The following is an 18,542-nucleotide window of genomic DNA, read 5'->3' as shown; positions in this document are numbered from 1 at the left end:
GAGAGGAGAAGGAGAGAAGGGAGACAGACAAGGAGAGAGAAGGGAGAGAGAGAGAGAGAAGGGGAGAGAGAAAGAGAGAGAGAGAGAGAAGGAGGAGAGAAGAGAGACAGAAGGAGAGAGAGAAGGGAGAGAAGAGAGAGAGGAGGGGAGAGAGTGACAGAAAGAGAGAGAGAGAAGGAGGAGAGAGACAGAGAGAGGAGAGAAGAGAAGGAGGGAGAGAAGAAGGGGAGAGAGAGAGAGAGGAGAGAGAGAGAGAAGAGAGAGGGGAGTGGAAGAGTGAAGAAAGAGAGAGAAGGGAGAGAGGAGGAGGGAGAGAGAGAGAGAAAAGGAGAGAGAGAAGAAGGGAGAGAAAGAGAGAGAGAAGAAAATACAGATAGAGAGGGAGAGATAGAAAGAAGGAGAGAAGGGGAGAGAGAGAGAAAGAGAGAGAAGGGGAGAGAAGGGGGAGGGGAGAGAGAGAGAGACAGAGACAGAGACAGAGAAAGGGAGGAGAGAAAGAGACACACAGAGAGAAATTTGTTTATATAAAGTGCTGCCTTTAGGACTTTTTCGTTCAGCTTTGAAGCCCATCATTGTGACAAGCAGGGAATGTATGGAAGGACTTTCTGATGAGGTTGAGTTTCTCCAAGGCAGGGATAGGACATCATTACATCATGATAATGATCTATGCTCTTTTTATATCTGTCTTCTGTCATCTCACAGACATACCTAAAGGGCGGGTCTTGTCTCACGAGATCATGACACCTATCTTCTCATTCTGAAGAAACCTTTGGGTTCAAGTAGATGAACAGTTGGAGGAACAGATAGCTCAAAAGTCAAGAACACTTAGGGTGACAGAAACAGAAGCAAGCACTTTGAAATTCCTCAGGAGTGAAGGGAGGGAGGGAGAGAGAGAGAGAGACGTTCTGTTCAAGGCCATTTTTCATCTCAGATATCTCTCCAACAATGCCTGCAGCTCACTGGAGGTGTGGTTGTGTTTTTCTGGGAAGCGTTTTCAACAATTTGTGCAGCCCAGATAGAGAAATGATTTCTGACCTCATAACTAGAAAGTTTGTCAGCTTAAACATGAGTGGGTTGTGACTTTCTCTCTCTCCATCTCTCTCTCTCTCTCTTCCTCTATGAGTTATCTCATCAAAATCCCTTTTGAAGGCTGTCGAGAGAAATTAAAGCAGAAAAGGTTAAAATGCCCTAAGACACCAGTCTTTTCCACCACACTTGACAGACTATGAGTCAATCTGGAAGAAAGTCAGCCGAACACTGCCTCCTCTTTGGCTAGGGCAGATCAAAAAAATCACATAATCTCAGTTTTCCTTCTCTGCATGAACTTAGTCCTACGTTTTTGAAATGTCTCCATGCCTTGTATATTAAAGCTTTGTCATTATAAGCCATCTTGCTTTGCTCTTTTATATCCCAGCGCCTTGACTCGGGAGTAAGAAACCTTCACAACTCTCTGAAGAACATCTCCCTGGAGCTGGTGCTAATGTTGTCTTAATCTGTCAGATCTTTATTTATTAGATTCCTATCCCATCTTTCCTTTAGGAGCTCAAAGTGGCACATCTAGCCCTCCCTCCTCCTGTTCTGACTTAGGCTTCACAAAATCACGAAGCAGACTCCTTGTCCTAACAAAGCCCCTTTTATTTAGGCTAAAATGAATTCCTCTCATTCACATCCAGCCAAACAGTCTTTCAAGAGTGATTTACAATCACAGACCTTATCAGGCTTGGAGAGTTGCCAGGTCAATAGTTTCCAAGCGCAAAGCTGTAACAGGCAAGGGAGTCAGGAACAAATCTTCACCCTAATTAAATGAACTAATTGTCTCCTGCAAACACCACTCCCCTTTCGCTCCTCTTTATTCCCTATGGGAGGGCCATTCACCGTCTACCTGTGCCTTTACTCCCAAGTCGACCTTGTTCTTAACTGTTCCCTTCTCCTGGCAGCTCTGCGCATGCGCACCTTGGGAACAGGCTCCAGCTCTTCTTCTACCCCACTGATCTCTGACTCTGAAGACAGCTGATAACTGTCAGATGGCCCTGACCCATCTCTGCCTCTGAGACAGAGCCCTACTCAGAGCTTTCCCCAGAATCCAGGACTGGCCCATATTCCTCCCCAACTTCCTCAATGCCTGAGTCTGCCGCCAGTCCCACTGGCCACTGGTGGACCACAACACCTCCTACTTTTCTCTATAAAAACAGCCCTGTGAAATAGATCTTAGTTAAAGTCCCCTGAGTGTTGAACTGATACAAAATTATCTGTGAAAAATCCATAACTGAGAGTGGACTTGGACCTGGATTTATCCCACGTACATTTTTTTTTCTTTCTTTCCAGGAATCTGTTTAGATTACTTTTCATTCTATGCATGTCCAACTCTCCTTACTGGCTTCCTGCATTGAGGGTTTACTGTAATTAGATATTATAAAAAGTAGAGAAAATTGAGAACCGATTGCTGGGCAATTTTGTCTGTTGATTTGCAGGGCATCAAACGGAATATAAATGCTTCGTATTAATTCTTCCTGCTCCTGGTAATCTTAGCTATTTGTCTTGTCTTGTGGTTTTCTTTTTAAGATTTCAGGCTGATATATTGGGCTCTCCCCCTTTTTTATCCTAGCAGCCCTGAGTATTAGATCAGACTGAGTTAAGTGGTTTTTTTTATCAGGGCAACCTGGTCAGAGCATACTGCTTTCACTTTCACCTTTCAGCCCCAATCCAGGAGCCTTTGCGACAAACTATTTTTGTGTTAAATTGATATTTACTGACAAAGAAATCAAGGGAGACTAGCGTAGATCTATCTAGCTCTTATCAGCTAGCCGTACCCTTCTGGGATTCAAACCCACGGTGCTTACATATTAGGTTGATATGTTAACCTCTAAGTCACAGACTCTCCTAGCTTTATTGGCTATATCAGGGGAGAGATTAAGTGTTTTTTTATCAGGGCAACCTGTTCTACACATTATAGGATGTAGCAGGGGTCGCCAACCTTTTGGATCCCAGGGATCACCAAACTCATAATTTTAAATCCCTGTGGACAAGAGACCCTGGGAAAATCCCCAAAAAAGTCTGCAGGAAAATTCCCCCACCCCGTTTTCCTACCAATTGATCATTCTTTATTTGGGATCGCAGGATACCGTCTCCAGCTCCGTTCTCAGGGGGGAGAGATTGGGAGAGAGACTTTTGGCTTCATGCAAGGAAAGTAGCAGAAGCCTTTCTTTCTCTTCCCCAAACTCCGCCAGAAATGAATCTTTGTGAGACTTGTCATGCCAGCACAGCCTCTTGGAGCAGGATGCCTTGCAGGATCCCAAAGATTCATTTCTGGCAGAGTTTGGGGGAGAGAAAGAAAGACTTTTGCTGCTTTCCTTCCTTCTGCTTTTCCAACCAAAAGCAGAAGAAAGAAGCGGAAAGAAGCAGCCTGGTGGCCAGGCGAGGTGGGTGGGGTGAGTGGGGCAAGTTCCCCCCACTTCCTCCCTTTCCCCCCTTGTGTTGTTCACAATGCAAGTGACACAAGCCTTGTGTTCCCACGGGCCATGTGGGCAGCGCAGCCTTGTGTTCCCGCGCAGCCTGGATTAATTGCTTTGGGGGGGGTGGTGCTTTGGGATGACATTTCTCTGCAGACCACCAAAATCTTCTCATGGACCATCAGTAGTCCCCAGCCCACTGGTTGGCGACCACTGGGATAGAGTACACTGCTTCCACTTTCGCCTTTCAGCCCCAGTCTTAATCCCAGAAGGGTATAGCTAGCTGATGAGAGCTAAATAGCTTGAAATAGATCTATACTATTCTCCCTTTATTTCTTTGTCAGCAAATATAAATTTAACATCAAACTGAGTTCTTTTGGGTCATTATGTTGTTGTGTAGGGGAAGGTAGCAGTGGGATCATGATATCCTCCCTGACTCTGCTTAGGTGCATTCATCTGAACAACAGATTAGAAGTCATGTGTGTGCATTCTGCATGCATTGTTTTCGTTCTCCATGCAATCGGCAACCCAACAAATGGGTTGGTTTTTTTCCCCCTAGCAGCGTGAACAATGCACTCCTCCATTTGTGATATGCAGGTAGTCCTCGACTTACAACCACCACTGAGCCCAACATTTCTGTGGTTAAGTGAGGCAGTTGCTAAATGAATTTTGCCCCATTTTATGGCCTCCTTGCCTCCGTTGTCAGGTGAATCATTGCAGTTGATAAGCTAGTCACCTGGTTGTTAAGCGAACCTGGATTCCCCCGTTGACGTTGCTTGTCAGGAGGTCCTACCAGGTCAGACAGGGTGGGCATGCTCCCCTAAATATTGCCATCTGATGAGGGTTAGGAAGGGTGCCTGTTCCCTGGCAGCCCCTCCCTATGGAACAATCTTCCTCCTGGAGTTTGGGAGGCCTCCATCCTTTTAGTCGTTTGTAGGGCTTTGAAAACCTGTTTTTCCTCCCAAATATAGAATAGAATAGAGTAGAGTAGAGTAGAGTAGAGTAGAGTAGAGTAGAGTAGAGTAGAGTAGAACAGAACAGAACAGAACAGAACTGAACTGAACTGAACTGAATTGAATTCTTTATTGGCCAAGTGTGATTGGACACACAAGGAATTTGTCTTGGTGCAAGTGCGCTCGGTGTACATAAAAGAAAAGATACATTTGTCAAGAGTCGAGAATCGTAAGGTCCAACACTTAATAATAGTCGTAGGGTACAATAAGCAATCAAATCATACAAGGAAACAGTCAATATAAATCGTAAAGATACAAGCAATAAAGTTACAGTCATACAGTCACAAGTGGGAGGGGATGGGAGGTAAGGAGTGATGAGAAGATTAATAGTAATAGTAGTGCAGACTTTGTAAATAGTTGGACAGTGTTGAGGGAATTATTTGTTTAGCAGAGTGATGGCATTCAGGAAAAAACTGTCCTTGTGTCTAGTTGTTCTGGTGTGCAGTGCTCTATAGCGTCCTTTTGAGGGTAGGAATTTATGTCAGGGATATGAGGGTCTGTAAATATTTTCACAGCCCTCTTTTTGACTCGTGCAGTATACAGGTCCTCGATGGAAGGCAGGTTGGTAGTCATTGCTTTTTCTGCAGTCCTAATTATCCCCTGAAGTCTGTGTCTGTCCTGTTGGGTTGCAGAATCAAACCATTGAAAGGCGATTAGATAATTGCACATTAGGAGTTTGATTTGGAGCCAAGTTTTTGTGGTTTTTAATGCTTCATCTGTTTAATGTTACGGTTTGATTTTAAATGTGTTTAAATTTTGGATTGGGAGCTGCCCAGAGTTGGTTGAAAAATAAGCAAAGATATTCATTATTCAGCTTCTCTCCCGGTTCTTCCCTCCATGTTATCCCTACTTGAAAATCAGGCACCCAATTTTGCCTTCCCTGTTCAAGGATCCCTGTTCCTTGGAACAAAAGTACTCTTTACTCCTTTTCCTCCCTGCTGAGAATATCCCAGTACTATAGCTCTACTATGACATTCAGTGGCGGGGCCACTTTCCATAAGGATTGGTGTCATTTTGAAAGGGGTTTCCAGGGAATTGGAATTTGGAATTCAGCCCTCTCCAGCTGTAAGAAGGCTGGTTCACTTCAAGGTGACAGAGGGTGGGAATTCCTGGCTTAAGATCAATGAGCAGATTTCATATCTGTTGTAGATTGCTCAGCATAAAGTCAGTGGTAGTGTCAGGAGCAAAGGATCAGGTCCACACTTGAAGATCCAATTAAAATTATTTATTGCTAATTACACCTATACACAGGAATCCTCTCAACTATGGTTTAGCACAGGGGTGGGCAACTACGGCCCGGCCACATCCGGCCCGGGTTGTCATTTTAATACGCCCGCCTCTGGAAAAAAAAAATATTCCCTCTGAAAAAAAAATTCTCTGAAAAAAAAAAAAATTCTCTGAAAAAAAAAATTGGAGCCGGCCAAAAGAGACCCCGCACTGCACCAAAAATCGCACACACAACATGGAGCTGGGCAGCTGCTTCCTGGTCTATGGCGGGCCGAGGTCGCTGCCTGGGGAACGCCACTGCTTAAGCCTCCTCGCCAGGGCCGGGCGGTGGCGTGTTGCCCTGGCGCCGCGACCCCAGGGGGCCAGCCCTGGCGTCATCTGGGAGGGACCGGAGGGCCCACACCCCGGCCCCCGCCGCCTCTTTTGTCTCGCTGGCCGGGGGCCAAGCAACTAAGAGCGGAAGACGTAGACGCCACCACCAGGGCCCGACGGCGGCCGACTTTAAAGCCCGCGGCCCCCAGCGGCCCGGGCGCCGGGGGCCCCCCCGCCCCGGCCCGGGCGGCCCGGCCGCGCCGCCGGCCCGCCAGGGTGCCAGGGACGCAGGCGCCAGCCCAGCGGGGGGGCCCAGGGCCGGCCGCCCCGCCCCCCCCCCGCTCCCGCCCCTCTGAGGCAAGACTGGCCCGACGCGCCGGGGTAGCAACTCCCAGGGGGCCGAGGGGGGGGGGGGGGGGGGCCCGCGACCGCCGCCGCAAAGGGGCCCCACCCTGGTTTAGCATCTGCTTGGAGTTAGATAAGGGTCCATGAAACTGAGGTCCATGAAAGTGAGGTTAAACCTAGACAACTTGTGGCTACGTAGAGATTCTAAGCTGATCCCTCTTTTAACTCTGCCCCCAGGTTCTGCCGCTCCTTCTCCTATAGGTAGAACCATTTCTCCAGAATACATATTCCACCCCAGAGGCTAAAGATTTCAGATGTTGAAGATTAAGATTTCAAAAGAAGCAGAGTTTGGGAAGACTACAGGGATAGGGAACTGTAACGATATATGGGAATGGCCTTGGGAGACAAGGGTAAGAGAGCCATTGTCAGGAGAGATAAGAGACAGCTTATGCCCACAGAAGGAAAATGGATATGGCAAACATTTCACAAGGGAACCCCCCCCCCCCAAAGTTTTTTGAGCTGTAGAAGTGATGGAGATAAATATACATTCAAACTTGCAAGATTCTATTAATCCTATAATAATCCTATAACAATAAAGTAGGATTACTTCATCTCGGCATGCTTCCGGTCTGAACTACCTAATAAGACTAACTCAAGTTTGTAAGACAGGAGATTTATTTCTCCCCTATCATTTTTACAGTCCCAGAAACTAAAGAGAGTCCCTCTTTAGTAATTGGACAGCCATTTGTCTGAAATGGTATAGGGTTTCCTGCCTGAGCAGAAGGCTGGACTAGGAGACCTCCAAGGTCCTTTCCCATTCTGTTATAGCAATAGCAATAGCACTTAATATACTTAATATACCGCTTCACAATGCTTTTACAGCCCTCTCTAAGCGGTTTACAGAGTCAGCCTATTGTCCCCCAACAATCTGGGTCCTCATTTTACCGACCTCAGAAGGATGGAAGGCTGAGTCAACCTTGAGCCTGGTGGGATTTGAACTGCCAAATTGCAGGCAGCTAGCAGTTATCAGAAGTAGCCTGCAGTACTGAATTCTAACCACGGAACCTGGCTCATATTCTATCCCTTATGAGATATTTGCCATGCCCATATTCCTTCTGCAGGCTATGTTGCTGCTTATCTAACCATTACCCTGGCTGTGAGTCTTTAACAGATTAAGAGAGTTGGAAGGGATCTTGTAGGTCATCTAGTTCAACCCCATGCTCAAGCAGGAGGCCCTACACCATTTCTGGCAGATGGCAGTCCAGTCTCTTCTTGAAAGCTTCCAGTGATGAAGTGCCTACAACTCCTGAAGGCAACTTCTGTTCCATTGGTTGATTGTTCTCACTTTCAGAAAAATTCTCCTTATTTCCAGGTTAAATATCTCCTTGTTCATTTTCCATCCATTATTCCTTGTCTGGCCTTCAGATGCCTTGGAAAATAGCTTGACCCCTTCCTCCTCTCTGTGACAGCCCCTCAAATATTGGAACACTACTATCATGTCTCCCGTCGTCCTTCTCTTCACTAGACTAGAAGTCTTCCTTCTGACTCCTGAGGTTTATTTCTCCTGTCTCCCAAGGTCCCACATACCATTAAAGGAACAAAATCAGGATGTAAGTCACATTAAAAAGAGCACATCTTTTTCTTGCAAGTTTGAAAAATCTACTTTGTAGATCTACACGGATACGCAGCTGAAAGCAGATTCTAATAAGATGCCTGCATGAAAGACTCATCCATGCTCAAATCTGATGTTCATATAGGGCTGATTGTTATTCATTATTCTGCTTTAAATGTCCGTGCCTGTGTCCTTTACGATGCTTAGCTTCTGCTGGTACTGTAGTGTGGAAAATTTGATTGAAATCAGGGTTAACGGTTAGGAGCAAATGGCACTGTAAAAATAGTAGTGATATTTTGTCCCAGTATTGTTCAAGGACTCCCCTTTACAGCAGGTCGAATCTACTCATGGGAAAAGGGAAATCTATAGGGTGTGTGCAAATATGCTGAGCTATACAGTGTTCCTTGTGACTATGAAGATTGACTTTTTAAGGTTGGGTATTAAAAAAAAAATCAAGGAACTGTGGATCATAGCGAAATGTGTTTTCAAGAAAGAACTGCACTGGAAGGACAATACCAAAATAGTATGATTTTTAGGGTCAGTATTGTTCTTATTGGTGTTCCTGTAGCTCAAACATCATTTTTCATCCTTTATCACTGTTGTCTATGGAGATTCTCAGTCATCCAGGTCATGGTTGTCCCAAAGGTGCTTTTTTTTTCAATAGGCAACTGGACTTTCTTTGTTTTTCCTTGAAGATGTTTCTTTTCATCCGAGAAAAACCAAAAGTACACATATAGACTGGGTGAAACCAGGCTTAATAGCAGTAACTGTGAGAGGGATCTTGGAGTCTTAGTGGACAACCAATTAAATACAAGCCAACAGTGTGCAGCAGCAGCCCAAAAAACTAATGCAATCCTAAATTGCATTAACAGAGGGATTTAATCAAGATCAAGTGAAGTACTAATACCACTCTATAAAGCCTTAGTAAGACCACACCTAGAATACTGCCTCCAGTTTTGGTCACCGCACTATAAAAAAATGTTGTGACTGTAGAAAAAGTACAGAGAAGAGCAACCAGGATGATTAGGGGACTGGAGAATTAAAACATATGAAGAATGGTTACAGGGACTGGGCTTGGCTAATCTAGTGAAGAGAAGGACCAGGGGAGACATGATAGCGGCCTTCCAATATTTGAGGGGCTGCCACAGAGAGGAAGGGGTCAAGCTATTTTCTAAAGCACCTGTAGGTCAGACAAGGAATAATGGATGGAAACTGAACAAGGAGAGATTTAACCTGGAAATAAGGAGAAACTTTCTGACAGTGAGAACAATCAACCAATGGAACAGAATTTGCCTTCGGAAGTTGTGGGAGCTTCATCACTGGAAGCTTTCAAGAAGAGACTGGACTGCCATCTGCCATGGTGTAGGGTCTCCTGCTTGGGTGGAGTGTGTGCATTGGACTAGATGACCTATAAGGTCCCTTCCAACTCTGTTAATCTGTAAAGGATACCTGTAAAAACAAAGAGAGTCCAGTTGTTTCCTGAAAATAACACCTTTGGGATTTATCACTGTTGGCCATACTAGCTAAAGGTGATGTGGGTTGAAGTTCCACAACTTGGAAAGCCGTGGGTTTTAAAACCTTCATTTTTAATGGAGGTAGTTCAAACTAGTATTCTTGACTTTGTGAACTTTAAGCTGTACAGACGTCAACTCCCAGAATTCCCCAGCCAGCATGCTAGCTAAGGAATTCAAGGAGTTGAAATGCATACAGTTAAAGATGCTAAGGTTGAGAAATACTGGTTAAGGTTTATGCTGGAAGATGATATAATGATGGTCGCTAAAGAGAAAGGAGGGAGAAGAAGTGGATGAGAAGAAATTTTTTGATGGAGACATTACTAAATATTCCCTTTAATTCTCTGCATCCAACAAGAAATGGAGACAGAAGTTCTGCCCCTCTTCTCTCATCTCCAAGCAGGCTACTCAGTTGTCTGGACTTGTTTACAAGCCTGAGATTGATTGGCGTGGTGACCTAATGGTGAAGATGTTCACCTCCCACTCGGAAGGTTGAGAGTTCAATCCTAGGTAGTGACAGATGTTTCTCTCTCAGGGTGTAAAGAAAAAATATCTGTTGTGAACTCCACATAGGCATCAGAAAGGGCATCCAAACTGTAAGCGCTCAACTCCATCTAGTCGCCCAGACTTCACCCCAAGCTAAGAGAGGGGATTAAAGGTAAAGGTTCCCTTCGCACATGTGTGCTAGTCGTTTCCAGCTCTAGGGGATGGTGCTCATCTCCATTAAAAAGTCGAAGAGCCAGTGCTGTCTGAAGACGTCTCCGTGATCATGTAGCTGGCATGACTAAATGCCTGAAGGCGCACAGAACACTGTTACCTTCCCACCAAAGTGGTCCCTATTTTTCTACTTGCATTTTTTATGTGCTTTCAAACTGCTAGGTTGGCAGGAGTTGGGAGAAGTAACGGGAGCTCACTCTGTTACACGGCGCTAAGGATTCGAACCGCCGAACTGCCGACCTTTCTGATCAGCAAGCTCAGCATTTTATCCACTGAGCCACTGCATCCCTACTATGGGAGGGGATTACACAATCATAAAAGGGAGTTTTATGACCCTGAGATAGGCAGTGACTTCCCCCTCTTCTAATACCAGGGCTTGAGGCCTTTCAAGTGAAAGTACCACATGAGGGATTCATCACAAAATAAATATTTATTGTGTTTCTCCGTATAACTTACCAGTAGAATTATTAATGAAATTTATTGCCCTGTGATGTGGTCATTAGATTAAAGCATAGCTGGCTGGAGAATTCTGGGAGTTGAAGTCCACAAGTCTTAAAGTTGGTTTGGGGACCCCTGGATTAATAAGTCAAAAGAGTAGCTTTGATTTGATCCCCTCTGAGATTGGTTCTTTTCTTGCAAATGTTTTATTACCCAAAGTAGATAACATCATCAGTGCTATGACAGAAGCTGTCTTACGTAGCTTGGTAATGAAACATCTGCAAGAAAACAAGCCAGTTCAGGGAGCACCAAGGAACCCACATCTCAAATCTGAGCTACAAATATTCTCTTTAAGAGTAGCTTTATCAGTAGTTTTAGCTCCTCCATATTCAAAGACATCCTCTAGAATGTCAGTTGCTGGAGATCAAAAATTGAGGAAGGCTTTTGATAGACTTTGAAAAGACTATTTGTGAAAATGGGATGCTGTTAAATATTTTGATTTATCCAGCCGTATTTTACTGACATAGTTAGGGTCGAGATGCATTTGAAATCTGCATCTCTGGGAACCCGTATTAGTTTAATAGAGTCCAAATTTGTGAAATTAAAAATAGTTTAAGGTGGGATTCTTTTGCACATTTATTTGCAAGTTGTTATTAGTTGTGAAGTCGTGTCCGACCCATCATGACTCCATGGGCAATATTCCTCCAGGCCTTCCTGTCCTCCATCTTCTGGAGCCCATTTAAGCTCACGCTGACTGCTTCAGTGACTCCATCCAGCCACCTCATTCTCTGCCGTCTCCTTCTTCTTCTTTTACCCTCAATCTTTCCCAGCATTAGGCTCTTCTCCGGTGAGTCCTTCCTTCTCATGAGGTGGCCAAAGTCTTTGAGTTTCATCTTCAGGATCTGGTCTTCTAAAGAGCAGCCAGGGTTGATCTCCTCCAGGACGGACCGGTTGGATCGCCTTGCAGTCCAAGGGACTCACAGGAGTCTTCTCCAGCACCAGAGTTCAAAGGCCTCCAGTCTTTGGCGCTCAGCCTTCCTTATGGTCCAACTTTCACAGCCATACAGTGCAACTGGGAAAACCATAGCCTTGACTATACACACTTTTGTTGGCAGGGAGATGTCTCTGCTTTTTAGCAGGCTGTCTAGATTTGCCATAGCTTTCCTCCCCAGGAGCAAGCATCTGTAGGACCTACTAAACGCATGAAGCAGATATAGAAAAGGTTAAGTTGTGAAGTATTAAAAATAGGGCCAGAATAAAACTTTCTTCCTCTTTTATGAAATCTCCTATTTAGCATAGCTTCAAATGGACATCACCACATAGAACAAGTAATATGGCAGTTTTTGTAACAGCCTTCCTTCGAAAGATAGATATTAGTTAACGTGGGAAGAAAATATGTTCCTCTTTCATACAGTTCCTTCAAGTCGCCACTGGTTAGCTGTCATGCCATGCTATTTAAACATTTTGAAGGAAGAAAATCATGCTGTATAGGTTTTTTGTAAAAAAAATATCATAAATGCAATCACTTTCTCATTTTGGTGTTCTCTGAGCTTGGTTGTTTTCCATAAATAGACACCCCCAGCATGTTTGATTCCATCCAAAAGGCATTGCATTTAATTTGACGATGCAATTAAACTTTCCAATTCAATTTGATCTAGAGATTAGATTGAACTGCTTTTAAATTAAACTCCCTGAACGTCTCTCAATAGTTCTCTCATAAGCTTCTGGCTGTAAAACAAACAAGCAAGCATACAAACACATTTTGCAATGCAAATGTTAAAAAATGCAGGCGATATGACTATTTTTATAACAATCATCTACCCTATTAATTAGAACTGACTCTGTGTCTCTCTGTATGTTCATCCATCCATCTGTCCATCCATCCATCCATCTTTCCTATCATAATCTAGAACTTATCTTCTATCTTCTACCTATCATCTATATCTATCTATCCATTTATCTATCTATCCATCCAACCATCCATCTCTCTCTACCCATCTATTCATCCATCCATCCACCCACCCACACCCACAAACCCATCCACACACCTATCCATCCATCCATCTGTCCATCTATCTCTTATCATAATCTAGCATTTATCTTGTAACTTCTATCTATCGTCTATATCTACCTATCCATCCATCTCTCTACCCATCTCTTCATCTGTCTGTCCATCCATCCATCCACACACATCTATCTATCTATCTATCTAATTTACTGTAATTTATATGCTTCCCATCTCACTCTGCAAAACAAATAACTGTTTATTCACATAAGAACACAGAGAAGCTGCCAGGCCATAGCATTTCCAATTACACAAATAATCAGGAGCAAGCTAGAAATCTTGCATAAACGTTGCACAAGGGTTAAAAACATGATACTGCCCGCTTTCCAATGTACAACCAGAGTGCATATATGAGTGCTGCCAGTGCACGGACGCACTCCTACCCATTCAAAGAAGGTTCCTGCATAGATCTTTGTGCACTGAAGTGTGAAGATCTGGACAAAGGTTCATGGTACATTCAGTAGAAGGTGTTGAGAAATTCCTACAGGAACTTCAGGAAGGTGCCTCGATACAAAATATTTGTAAGCCCTTTCCCTTGATCATATTTGTACAGATAGTAACCATACAGATGAATGGTACGTAAACGGTTCATTTATTGACATTCAAAGTTACAACAACACTGAGAAAAAGTAATTGGTTTTCCCACTGATGACTGTTGTAGCATCCCCATGGTCATGTGATCAAAATTTGGGCTCAAATTCTGGCAAATTCCTTGTGTGTCCAATCACACTTGGCAAATAGAGAATTTATTCTATTCTATTCTATTCTATTCTATTCTATTCTATTCTATTCTATTCTATTCTATTCTATTCTCTATATTCTATTCTATTCTGTTCTGGTCTATTCTGTTCTGTTCTGTTCTGTTCTGTTCTGTTCTGTTCTGTTCCGTTCCATTCCATTCCACTCCACTCCACTCCATTCCACTCTATTCTATTCTCGCATGTAGTTATGACACGTGATCACCATTGGTAAACTACCCAGCTGATTTCTAACAAGCAAAGTCAATGGGAGAAGCCAGATTTGCTTAACGACTGCCTTATTCCTTTAACAACTGCAGCAATTCACTTAACTGCAGAAAGCCATAAAATGGGGCAAAACTCACTTAATCTTTAACCCTTAGTCATCACTTAGCAATGGAAATGTTGGGTAGTCAGAAGTCGAGGGCTGCCTATAACCCTTCTAGAGACCTATGCAAGCAAGTTAAGTGGCTAGCTATTATTAATTAATTAAAAAATAAATAAGAAGCCACCCATCTCATTCACAGAGTGATTCTCTGCCCAAAGTTCTTAGAGAGGCATTAAGTCCAAGGCTCGTTCCCACCAGTACACATTTCTGGTGCATGCTCCCAGAGAGGTCTAGAAAGGATCAGCCTTGACCAGATGGGTAAATCACCTAAAATGGTTCAAAGGAGCCCATAATTCACAGCCTTGGAAAGCACTGACTTGATGTGCAATGAAAGCATGCTCAGACATATGCTTGAACGAAGTCCAAGGGTGTGGTTGTCGCTGTCTTGTTTCAACACTGTCAATGCATGGAGACTGATTGGGATGGGTTCTTTTTATTTGGGGCAAACTACTGCATAGAAACAGGGAGTGAACTTCATACTCCTAGCACTGATGATGTTATCTAGTCAGGTAATGAAATGTCTGCAAGCAAACCACAAAGCTCAGAAAGCACCAGAATTCTTATTGTGTCCGGGGCAGAGCAGATATGTCGGCATGAATCCCTCCAAGTGATTGAGCACAGATTTGGGGTGCTGTAGCCAGTTCTAATGTGAAAATAGTCCTTTTCTTCCTGGGATAATGTGTTCATGTTCATCATACTCCTTTATAATATGAGCCGTGGTGGCGCAGTGGTTAGAATGCAGTACTGCAGGCTACTTCTGCTGACTGCCAGCTGCTTGTAGTTTGGCAGTTTGAGTCTCACTGGCTCAAGGTTGACTCAGCCTTCCATCCTTCCGAGGTCAGTAAAATGAGGACCCCAATGGTTGTGAGGCAATATGCTAATTCTGTAAACTGCTTAGAGAGGGTTGTAAAGCACTACGAAGCAGAACATAAGTCTAAGTGCTAAGTTCTATTGATAATTGGATAAGAAAAACTCATGTTAGATCCCCTGCTTTGAACAACATTTCAGTAAATTTAACAGGTTAACCCAACTGGGTCTAGGACAACCTGCTGCAGCCAACTCACTGTGGCCAACTCAACACAGGACAACTCGCCACCGCCAACTTGCTGCAGACCAACTTGCCATGGGTCAACTCCCTGCAAGGCAAGAATTACACTAATATCAAAGAAATGTTGGAATAGGCTCATTCAAGAAAGGATGCAAAAGGAGGGACAAAAGGAAATGCAAATGACAACAATTAAAATAATTGTTTATTTTAAATAATTAAGTTGAATTATTGAATTGTCCTGCAGTGAATCACCCCATGACAAGTTATCCTACAGCGAGTTGGCCATGGTTAGTTCACCATGACAAGTTGTGCCCTAGAAACTATGGCAAGTTGGTTACAGTGAGTTCACCATGTCAAGTTGGCCATGGCGAGTTCACCATGATAAGTTGGCTGTGGAGAATTGTCCCATTCCATACCCAACTTCATTCTAAATTTTAAAGCAATGACTGGCAAGATGAATGTTAAGCAGACAAACCAAGAGGCTCGGTGGCCCTTGAAAAGATGCCACCCAGAGTGTTTGCTTGTTCTCCTCGGATGCCCTTTGCCTTCTCCTCCTAAAACGTTCAGATGGCTGGATGAATGAATTGCATGGGATGCTGTTTAACAATTTGCAGTGCGACATGATCATTGAAAAGAACAGAACATTTTGCATTTTTTTTAACCCACAAGGGGACTAGCCGGTTTATTCTTTTTGCATGTGCTTTCCCCTAGACTCTGGCTGCCCTAACAAGAAATTCAATAAATCTGCTTCCAAACCATCTTGCACAAGCTTTGCATGTCCAGTCTGGGCCTGAGGAAATTAACAAGCGAATAGAACACACCATCGACTTGCGGAGTGGCGATAAGTTGCGAAGAGAGCATATCAAGCCTTTTTCCCTGATGTTTAAAGACTCGGGCCTGGAACATAAGGTAGCTGGGTCTTGATAGATTGACTTTTGCCAACTCAGATTGACTTACAGTGACCGTTGAGTAGCAAAGACCAAATGGTGGTGGGTTTCACTTCTGAATTTCCCCTTCCCTTTCTTCCCATCTCTCAAAAATGGAGCTGTTAAGATTCCTTCGGATACAAAGGGTGGAGATCCTGAGATCTGGGATGTGTGGGAAGCTCCTGAAAGCTTAATGAAAGCTGAAAGCTCCCACCACAAGTTTCCCCCAGACATCTTGGATGGGATCAGAGAAGAAAAAATGAAATATATGGAGAGTGTGGTAGTTACCATATTTAAAAATTACAGTTTAGTTAAATTAGATGTAGGGTTTTCCTTCTTTTCCCCAGGGACAACTATCTTTCTTTGTCATCAGCAAATGACCTCCAGAGACTAACTGTGACCCTGGGAAAAGTTGCACATGCTTAGCTAGGTCAGATAAAGACTTAAGAGATGCCTTTGCACAACAGGCTAAACTTAGAGTGATAGGTGGAGGTGGAGGTGGAGGAGGGGGTGGAAATGGAGATGGAGGTAGAGGTGAAGGTGAAGATGGAGACAGAGATGGAGGAAGGAGTGGAGGTGGAAATGGAGATAGAGGTGGAGATGATGATGCAGATGAAGATGGAGGTGGCGGTGGAGATGGTGGTGGAGATGAAGGTGGAGGTGGAGGTGGAAATGGAGATGGAGGTAGAGGTGAAGGTGAAGATGGAGGCAGAGATGGAGGAAGGAGTGGAGGTGGAAATAGAGGTAGAGGTGGAGATGTTGGTGATGAAGGTGGAGGTGGAGGTGGAAATGGAGGTGGAGGTGGCAGTGGAGATGGTGATGGAGATGAAGGTGGAGGTGGAAATGGAGGTGGAGATGGAAGTGGAGATAGAGGTTGAGATAGAGATGAAGATGTGGGTGGAGGTGGAAGTGGAGGTGGAAGTAGAAATGGAGATGGAGGTAGAAAGAGAGAAAAAGAGAGAGATAGAGACAGAGAGACAGAAATGAAGAGAGAGATAAAGAAGGTGATAGACCTTTTGTGCAACATGTTTGGTTACTTATAGTTTAATCTATGGTGTGAACCCCCCCAAATATACAGATAATCTTTGACTTACAACCATTCATTCAGTGACCATTTGACATTACAACAGCACTGAAAAAAAGTGACTTAACAACTGCCCCTCGCACTTACAACTGTTGCAGCATTCTCCTAGTCATGTGATCCGAATTCGGGTGCTTGACAACTGTCATGTATTTATGACAGTCGCAACATCCCAGGGTCACGTGATTTCCATTGGCAACTTTCTCAGCCACCTTCTGGCAAGCAAAATCGGTGGCGTAAAACTAGATTTGCTAACTGCTGCATGATTCATGTAAGAACAGCAGTGATTCGCATAACAACTATGGGGAGAAAGGTGGTAAGATTGGATGCAACTCACGTGTTATTGTGGAACAAGGAACCCAGGAGACAGACCATGGGTAAGTGAAAGGGTGGGAGCTTCAGGGAAGCAAAGGTACCCCAGATGAGACCATGTAAACATCTTTTTTTTTTCCAAAAAAAATTTATTAGTTTTACAAAAACAATACACAAACAATCAAGGCATAATAACATAAAAAATCCTTTCCAAGAAAACCAATAGAACGTACAAAATAATTCCAAATTGTAATATTGTTATTTACGTTATCTATTCAACTTCCTATCTTATCCCAACTTCTCTTTTTCATTCTGTTATCCAAATTATATTTCTTGCTAATTAAAGTTTTATTGCCTTTCATAAACAATACCCAAACATACAAAACATAAAACATAAAAAACAAAAAACAAACCTAAAACATCTTTTCTGAAGGCTGTTTGATCCCGGGCTAAAAACTCTTTGCACAGACACAAGTTCAAAAATCATATTTACTTTATATATCGTTCCATATCTTATTACCATTTTCAACTTTCTATATAGCTTCTTCCCTCTTTTATCTTTCTTAATTTTGTTTTATTTATCTTATCTCAATTCAGTTCATAATACTTATCATTCTTTGGCTGCTCTGTTTCCATCTATCCATTCATCTTTTCTCTTTTAATATACTTCTCCTGTACACTGATTGGAGTGACGCCTTTGACTCATTCCCCTAGCTTAAAGTTACTTAATTTATATTGGGATTCTGTTTAGTACATTCTAAAGTTACACAATAAATTTTATGAGAGGAGTAAAAACATAACAATAACTAAATAAAATCATATATAACCACTATCCATATCATTAAGAAGCTAATCATATATATTAATACTCATTTATATCTTAAGCATTTTACTCTAAATACACATATAAAAACACAATCTTATGTACCTTCCAGAATCCCTTTTTCAATTAGAATTGCCCATTGTCTCTAAATAAGCTTTGTTTCTTTAAGTCTTGCTTCCCACCATTAAGGCTTCTCATCCCCTCCTTTCTCTCTTGCTTATTCTTCTCCTTGCCCTTTTTACCCCTTTGTCTCTTCTCCTCCCTTTTCTTACTCCCTTTCTGTTGTTTTCTAACCTTGTATCCACCTTTCATCTCCTTTTTCTCTTTTTGGTTGTTTCTTCAAACCTTAAAATCCCCTTTTCTTTTCCTCTTTCTACTCCTCCCCAAAAAGAACCCATTGTTCATCAAAGATGGCTTTTTCTTCTTCTTTGTCCCAGTCGTCCTGCTGCGTAGTCAACTTTTCATAAGTGCATACCGCCATTTCTAAAAATTGAAATAGAGTGCCCAAAGTATCTTTTCCATCTCGTTTTTCTTTTTT

The 18,542-nt window shown here is 43.1% G+C and overlaps 1 protein-coding gene across 1 annotated transcript in view; it reads left to right on the top strand.

Annotated features, from left to right (window-relative positions):
- Window positions 1-18,542, top strand: part of ADCY8 (adenylate cyclase 8) — a 98,893-nt gene that overhangs the window by 34,544 nt on the left and 45,807 nt on the right. The window contains exon 7 of the mRNA XM_087962202.1: window positions 15,574-15,771. Within this exon, the coding sequence (XP_087818328.1) occupies window positions 15,574-15,771 (198 nt within the window). The remainder of the gene's footprint in view (window positions 1-15,573; window positions 15,772-18,542) is intronic.

This window comes from Notechis scutatus, chromosome 3, assembly GCF_049901735.1.
Source record: "Notechis scutatus isolate UNSWTSFEM ecotype Mainland chromosome 3, rNotScu1.2, whole genome shotgun sequence".
Classification (NCBI taxonomy): Eukaryota; Metazoa; Chordata; class Lepidosauria; order Squamata; family Elapidae; genus Notechis; species Notechis scutatus.
This window is presented reverse-complemented; position numbering and strand designations above follow the sequence as displayed.